The 8389-nt window shown below is 44.4% G+C and overlaps 1 protein-coding gene across 1 annotated transcript in view; it reads left to right on the plus strand.

Moving 5' to 3' along the window:
- The first annotated feature begins 874 nt into the window (after window positions 1–874).
- The window catches only part of LOC115117290 (magnesium transporter protein 1-like), a 31367-nt gene continuing 23852 nt past the window's right edge, over window positions 875–8389 (plus strand). The window contains exons 1-4 of the mRNA XM_065020024.1: window positions 875–1000; window positions 1951–2120; window positions 2761–2878; window positions 7699–7839. Of these exons, the coding sequence (XP_064876096.1) occupies window positions 923–1000; window positions 1951–2120; window positions 2761–2878; window positions 7699–7839 (507 nt within the window). The 5' untranslated portion in view covers window positions 875–922. The remainder of the gene's footprint in view (window positions 1001–1950; window positions 2121–2760; window positions 2879–7698; window positions 7840–8389) is intronic.

Raw genomic sequence — 8389 nt, forward strand, 5'->3', positions numbered from 1 at the left:
AACTTAACTATCTACACTGACCCTTTATGCACAAACTACTGTGACTCATGCTGCTGTTACTGTTTATTATCTGTTCTGTTGCCTAGTTACTTTACCCCTACCTATGTGTACATATTTACCTCAATGACCTCGTACCCTTGCACATTGACTCAGTAGCCCATGCATAGAGCCAAGTTACATCAGAATGTACATCACCCTGGACTGTATAACAGTTACATCAGAATGTACATCACCCTGGACTGTATAACAGTTACATCAGAATGTACATCACCCTGGACTGTATGACAATAACATCAGAATGTACATCACCCTGGACTGTATGACTGAACGAACCAGAGGTAACTAATTTCTACATTTTAGGACTACAAGCTGGTGAGCTCTATATCTGGCACACTGAAGTGAGAGAGGGAACAACTAGCTCTGGTCTGTCCCATCTGGTTTATAAACTCAGCAAAAAAAGAAATGTCCCTTTTTCAGGACCCTGTCTTTCAAAGATAATTAATAAAAATCCAAATAACTTCACAGATCTTCATTGTAAAGTGTTTAAACAGTGTTTATTCCCTTTCTGCTAGTCACATGTCTGTGGAACTTGTTCAGTTTATGTCTCGGTCTCAGTTGTATATTTACACATGTTAAGCTGAAAATAAACGCAGTTGACAGTGAGAGGACGTTTCTTTTGTTGTTGTTGCGGAGTTTTTCTATGATCCCATCCCGCCCAGACCGTAAAGAAATAGCCAGCGAGATGACTCTCCTGGGGGCACTTCCTCCACCGGGCGGGGACAATAAGCAGAGCGGCCCAACCAGGATCTACGGTCTCTTCCTCTATCACGCCATTGGCTCTTGAAGCTGAAATTGTACCAATAGGAATGTAACAGCGAATCCGTGGCCAGACGACTGACGGCTAGCGCCTCTGTGAAATAGAATGAACATGTATCTAACTGTGTTGTTGTTGGTGTTGACTTTATATGGTGTCCCTTCAACCGGACAAAAGAAAAAGGAGGTATAGATATTATTCTTAGCGCACGGTGACATAATCATCACACTGCAAGCATCGTAAATTTACTAAATCGCTAACGTTAGCTCTTGGTTCTAGCTAGCTAGCTATGAACTTTTAACCAGGAACCGGTTACCTAGCTAGTTTGCATCGTCGAAATGCTGCAGATATAGCTATCTATATACTTGTAATAACTAACAAATCACTTATTGACATGGCTATGTTCTATTTGGTCGAAAACTTTTAACCTTCCTGCAGCTATAATCCGCATCTACTAAACTGTTAGCACTTCCGGGTCAGGAAGGCGCCCTCTTTTAGCGCTAGCTAGGAAGTAGATACTTTCTCTCTGAGGGTGGGCTAGTTGATGAACTGGGCTGGTTTAAGACCCTAACCTCTTCTCTCTCCCTCCAGACCCTGCTCTCTGAGAGGGGGGGCTAGTTGATGAACTGGGCTGGTATAAGACCCTAACCTCTCTTCTCTCTCCCTCCAGACCCTGCTCTCTGAGAGGGGGGGCTAGTTGATGAACTGGGCTGGTTTAAGACCCTAACCTCTCTTCTCTCTCCCTCCAGACCCTGCTCTCTGAGAGGGAGGGCTAGTTGATGGACTGGGCTGGTATAAGACCCTAACCTCTTCTCTCTCCCTCCAGACCCTGCTCTCTGAGAGGGGGGGCTAGTTGATGAACTGGGCTGGTATAAGACCCTAACCTCTCTTCTCTCTCCCTCCAGACCCTGCTCTCTGAGAGGGGGGCTAGTTGATGAACTGGGCTGGTATAAGACCCTAACCTCTCTTCTCTCTCCCTCCAGACTCTGCTCTCTGAGAGGGGGGGCTAGTTCATGGACTGGGCTGGTATAAGACCCTAACCTCTCTCTCCCTCCAGACCCTGCTCTCTGAGAGGGGGGGCTAGTTGATGAACTGGGCTGGTATAAGACCCTAACCTCTCTTCTCTCTCCCTCCAGACCCTGCTCTCTGAGAAGGTAGGTCAGTTGATGGACTGGACAGGGAGAAGAGCTGTGATCCGTATGAACGGGGAGAAGTTCCGTCGCTTTGTGAAGGCTCCTCCCAGGAACTACTCTGTGGTCATCATGTTCACCGCTCTGCAGCCACAGAGACAGTGTGGTGTCTGCAAGTAAGTTCGCTACAGATTGTGACACCACATAATGAGATTTAAACAAAGATTTTTGGTATCCATTACTTGGGAGTTATCGGGTGGGTGTAGCGCAGGGGATTTTCGACCAACCATAGCTTGGCAATACTGTCTTCGTCCTCATTTAGTGGAAACAGGAGTGTCATAAAAAGTCTGTGTCCGTTTTAATTGTGAAAATAAATACATGATTTGCTCCATGGAGTAATTCTACAATGTGTACACCGCCATGTTGTCCATTTCAAGTCTTCTCTCATTGAGACATGTGGGTGTTCACCCCAAAGTGATGCATGTCAGGATACTGAGAGAAGAACACTTCAAATAGACAACATGACAGAGTACTTCATAGAGCAAAAAATGTGTTTCTCTTCTCAAACCCGTCTGCAAGTAACAGCCACAGAGACTGTCTAGTCTGCCAGTCAGTAACAGAGACTGTGTCTAGTCTGCCAGTCAGTAACAGAGACTGTGTCTAGTCTGCCAGTAAGGGGTCACATGGTTTGTTTATGGTATGATTTATTCAGCTTGCACTATTCTATTAGTTCCATTGTCCTTGACACACTAAATCATTGGTATCTGAAATATTGAAAGGTATTTGACATGCTGTGTGTGTCCACCCCCACTACAGACAGGCTGACGAGGAGTACCAAATCCTAGCTAATTCCTGGCGTTACTCCACTGCCTTCACCAACAAGGTCTTCTTCGCTACCGTCGACTTTGATGAAGGATCTGACGTCTTTCAGATGGTATAACTCTTCTCTCTCTTTTAGTTTATTTCACCCTTCACATGTTATTTAGAGCCGGCCTGCCTCCCTGACTGTTAGAACCGGCCTGCCTCCCTGACTGCTAAAACCGGCCTGCCTCCTTGACTGCTATAACCGGCCTGCCTCCCTGACTGCTAGAACCGGCCTGTCTCCCTGACTGTTAGAACCGGCCTGTCTCCCTGACTGTTAGAACCGGCCTGTCTCCCTGACTGTTAGAACCGGCCTGCCTCCCTGACTGTTAGAACCGGCCTGCCTCCCTGACTGTTAGAACCGGCCTGCCCCCCTGACTGTTAGAACCGGCCTGCCTCCCTGACTGCTAGAACCGGCCTGCCTCCCTGACTGCTAGAACCGGCCTGCCTCCCTGACAGTTAGAACCGGCCTGCCTCCCTGACTGCTAGAACCGGCCTGCCTCCCTGACTGCTAGAACCGGCCTGCCTCCCTGACTGCTAGAACCGGCCTGCCTCCCTGACAGTTAGAACCGGCCTGTCTCCCTGAATGCTAGAACCGGCCTGTCTCCCTGACAGTTAGAACCGGCCTGTCTCCCTGACAGTTAGAACCGGCCTGCCTCCCTGACTGCTAGAACCGGCCTGTCTCCCTGACAGTTAGAACCGGCCTGTCTCCCTGACTGTTAGAACCGGCCTGTCTCCCTGACAGTTAGAACCGGCCTGCCTCCCTGACTGTTATAATCAAATCAAATCAATTTGATTTATATAGCCCTTCTTACATCAGCTGATATCTCAAAGTGCTGTACAGAAACCCAGCCTAAAACCCCAAACAGCAAGCAATGCAGGTGTAGAAGCACGGTTGCTAGGAAAAACTCCCCTAGAAAGGCCAGAACCTAGGAAGAAACCTAGAGAGGAACCAGGCTATGAGGGGTGGCCAGTCCTCAGAGCTCTATAGGAGAAATCCCTGCCTCCAGCTGTTTGCTTAGAAATTCTAGGGACAATTAGGAGGCCTGCGTCTTGTGACCGTAGCATACTTGTAGGTATGTACGGCAGTACCAAATCGGAAAGATAGGTAAGAGCAAGCCCATGTAATGCTTTGTAGGTTAGCAGTAAAACCTTAATCAGCCCTTGCTTTGACAGGAAGCCAGTGTAGGGAGGCTAGCACTGGAGTAATATGATCACCTTATTTGGTTCTCGTCAGGATTCTAGCAGCCGTGTTTAGCACTAACTGAAGTTTATTTAGTGCTTTATCCGGGTAGCCGGAAAGTAGAGCATTGCAGTAGTCTAACCTAGAAGTAACAAAAGCATGGATTAATTTTTCTGCATCATTTTTGGACTGAAAGTTTCAGATTTTTGCAATGTTACGTAGATGGGGAAAAAAGCTGTCCTTGAAATGGTCTTGATATGTTCTTCAAAAGAGAGATCAGGGTCCAGAGTAACGCCGAGGTCCTTCACAGTTTTATTTGAGACGACTGTACAACCATTAAGATTAATTGTCAGATTCAACAGAAGATCTCTTTGTTTCTTGGGACCTAGAACAAGCATCTCTGTTTTGTCCGAGTTTAAAAGTAGAACGTTTGCAGCCATCCACTTCCTTATGTCTGAAACACAGGCTTCTAGCGAGGGCAATTTTGGGGCTTCACCATGTTTCATTGAAATGTACAGCTGTGTGTCATCCGCATAGCAGTGAAAGTTAACATTATGTTTCCGAATGACATCCCCAAGAGGTAAAATATATAGTGAAAACAATAGTGGTCCTAAAACGGTACCTTGAGGAACAACTACATTTACAGTTGATTGGTCAGAGGACAAACCATCCACAGAGACAAACTAATATCTTTCCGACAGCTAAGATCTCAACCAGATCAGAACTTGTCCGTGTAGACCAATTTGGGTTTCCAATCTCTCCAAAAGATTGTGGTGATCGATGGTATCAAAAGCAGTTCTAAGTTTTAGGAGCACGAGGACAGATGCAGAGCCTCGGTCTGGCGCCATTAAAAGGCCATTTACCACCTTCACAAGTGCAGTCTCAGTGCTATGATGGGGTCTAAAACCAGACTGAAGTATAGTAGTAGTTACAACTACACTGCTCAAAAAAATAAAGGGAACACTTAAACAACACAATGTAACTCCAAGTCAATCACACTTCTGTGAAATCAAACTGTCCACTTAGGAAGCAACACTGATTGACAATAAATGTCACATGCTGTTGTGCAAATGGAATAGACAACAGGTGTAAATTATAGGCAATTAGCAAGACACCCCCAATAAAGGAGTGGTTCTGCAGGTGGTGACCACAGACCACTTCTCAGTTCCTATGCTTCCTGGCTGATGTTTTGGTCACTTTTGAATGCTGGCGGTGCTTTCACTCTAGTGGTAGCATGAGACGGAGTCTACAACCCACACAAGTGGCTCAGGTAGTGCAGCTCATCCAGGATGGCACATCAATGCGAGCTGTGGCAAGAAGGTTTGCTGTGTCTGTCAGCGTAGTGTCCAGAGCATGGAGGCGCTACCAGGAGACAGGCCAGTACATCAGGAGACGTGGAGGAGGCCGTATGAGGGCAACAACCCAGCAGCAGGACCGCTACCTCCGCCTTTGTGGAAGGAGGAGCACTGCCAGATCCCTGCAAAATGACCTCCAGCAGGCCACAAATGTGCATGTGTCTGCTCAAACGGTCAGAAACAGACTCCATGAGGGTGGTATGAGGGCCCGACGTCCACAGGTAGGGGTTGTGCTTTACAGCCCAACACCGTGCAGGACGTTTGGCATTTGCCAGAGAACACCAAGATTGGAAAATTCGCCACTGGCGCCCTGTGCTCTTCACAGATGAAAGCAGGTTCACACTGAGCACATGTGACAGTCTGGAGACGCCGTGGAGAACGTTCTGCTGCCTGCAACATCCTCCAGCATGACCGGTTTGGCAGTGAGTCAGTCATGGTGTGGGGTGGCATTTCTTTAGGGGGCCGCACAGCCCTCCATGTGCTCGCCAGAGGTAGCCTGACTGCCATTAGGTACCGAGATGAGATCCTCAGACCCCTTGTGAGACCATATGCTGGTGCGGTTGGCCCTGGGTTCCTCCTAATGCAAGACAATGCTAGACGTCATGTGGCTGGAGTGTGTCAGCAGTTCCTGCAAGAGGAAGGCATTGATGCTATGGACTGGCCCGCCCGTTCCCCAGACCTGAATCCAATTGAGCACATCAGGGACATCATGTCTCGCTCCATCCACCAACGCCACGTTGCACCACAGACTGTCCAGGCGTTGGCGGATGCTTTAGTCCAGGTCTGGGAGGAGATCCCTCAGGAGACCATCCGCCACCTCATCAGGAGCATGCCCAGGCGTTGTAGGGAGGTCATACAGGCACGTGGAAGCCACACACACTACTGAGCCTCATTTTGACTTGTTTTAAGGACATTACATCAAAGTTGGATCAGCCTGTAGTGTGGGTTTCCACTTTAATTTTGAGTGTGACTCCAAATCCAGACCTCCACGGGTTGATACATTTGATTTCCATTGATAATTTTTGTGTGATTTTGTTGTCAGCACATTCAACTATGTAAAGAAAAAAGTATTTAATAAGAATATTTCATTCATTCAGATCTAGGATGTGTTATTTTAGTGTTCCCTTTATTTTTTTGAGCAGTGTATATGTTATTTGTGTATATAGTAGTAGTTAAGTAGTATTTGTGTATATAGTAGTAGTTAAGTAGTATTTGTGTATATAGTAGTAGTTATATATCTGTGTTATTTGTGTATATAGTAGTATTTATATATCTGTGTTATTTGTGTATATAGTAGTAGTTAAGTAGTATTTGTGTATATAGTAGTAGTTAAGTAGTGTTTGTGTATATAGTAGTATTTAAGTAGTGTTTGTGTATATAGTAGTAGTTAAGTAGTATTTGTGTATATAGTAGTATTTATAATCTGTGTTACTTGTGTATATGGTAGTATTTATATGTCTGTGTTATTTGTGTATATAGTAGTAGTTATATAGCTGTGTTATTTGTGTATATAGTAGTAGTTATATATATATATGTGTGTTATTTGTGTATATAGTAGTAGTTAAGTAGTATTTGTGTATATAGTAGTAGTTATATATCTGTGTTATTTGTGTATATAGTAGTAGTTATATATATATATATGTGTGTTATTTGTGTATATAGTAGTAGTTATATATCTGTGTTATTTGTGTATATAGTAGTAGTTAAGTAGTATTTGTGTATATAGTAGTAGTTATATATATATATATGTGTGTTATTTGTGTATATGGTAGTATTTATATATCTGTGTTATTTGTGTATATAGTAGTAGTTAAGTAGTATTTGTGTATATAGTAGTAGTTAAGTAGTATTTGTGTATATAGTAGTAGTTATATATCTGTGTTATTTGTGTATATAGTAGTAGTTATATATATATATATGTGTGTTATTTGTGTATATAGTAGTAGTTAAGTAGTATTTGTGTATATAGTAGTAGTTAAGTAGTATTTGTGTATATAGTAGTATTTATAATCTGTGTTACTTGTGTATATGGTAGTATTTATATGTCTGTGTTATTTGTGTATATAGTAGTAGTTATATATCTGTGTTATTTGTTTATATAGTAGTAGTTCAGTAGTATTTGTGTATATAGTAGTAGTTAAGTAGTATTTGTGTATATAGTGGATTCACTTTGTGGCCATTATAGTGGTAATGTTACCATAGGGACTGGAGTATTTGTGTATATAGTAGTAGTTATATATCTGTGTTATTTGTGTATATGGTAGTATTTATATATCTGTTATTTGTGTATATAGTAGTAGTTAAGTAGTATTTGTGTATATAGTAGTATTTATATATCTGTCTTTGTCTCCCCAGTTGAATATGAACTCGGCTCCCTCCTTCATCCATTTTCCTGCTAAAGGGAAGCCTAAGAAGTCTGACTCCTATGAGCTGCAGGTCAGAGGCTTCGCTGCAGAACAGCTGGCCCGCTGGGTCGGGGACCGCACTGACGTACAGGTAGTCCCTCCTGACCTCTCACCTCTTCACCTTTCACTGGCGTACAGGTAGCCCCTCCTGACCTCTCACCTCTTCACCTTTCACTGATGTACAGGTAGCCCCTCCTGACCTCTCACCTCTTCACCTTTCACTGACGTACAGGTAGCCCCTCCTGACCTCTCACCTCTTCACCTTTCACTGATGTACAGGTAGCCCCTCCTGACCTCTCACCTCTTCACCTTTCACTGACGTACAGGTAGCCCCTCCTGACCTCTCACCTCTTCACCTTTCACTGATGTACAGGTAGCCCCTCCTGACCTCTCACCTCTTCACCTTTCACTGATGTACAGGTAGCCCCTCCTGACCTCTCACCTCTTCACCTTTCACTGACGTACAGGTAGCCCCTCCTGACCTCTCACCTCTTCACCTTTCAAATTCAAATCAAATGTATTTATTTATATAGCCCTTCTTACATCAGCTGATGTCACAAAGTGCTGTACAGAAACCCAGCCTAAAACCCCAAACAGCAAGCAATGCAGGTGTAGAAGCACGGTGGCTAGGAAAAACTCCC

This window comes from Oncorhynchus nerka, linkage group LG6, assembly GCF_034236695.1.
Source record: "Oncorhynchus nerka isolate Pitt River linkage group LG6, Oner_Uvic_2.0, whole genome shotgun sequence".
Lineage (NCBI taxonomy): Eukaryota > Metazoa > Chordata > Actinopteri > Salmoniformes > Salmonidae > Oncorhynchus > Oncorhynchus nerka.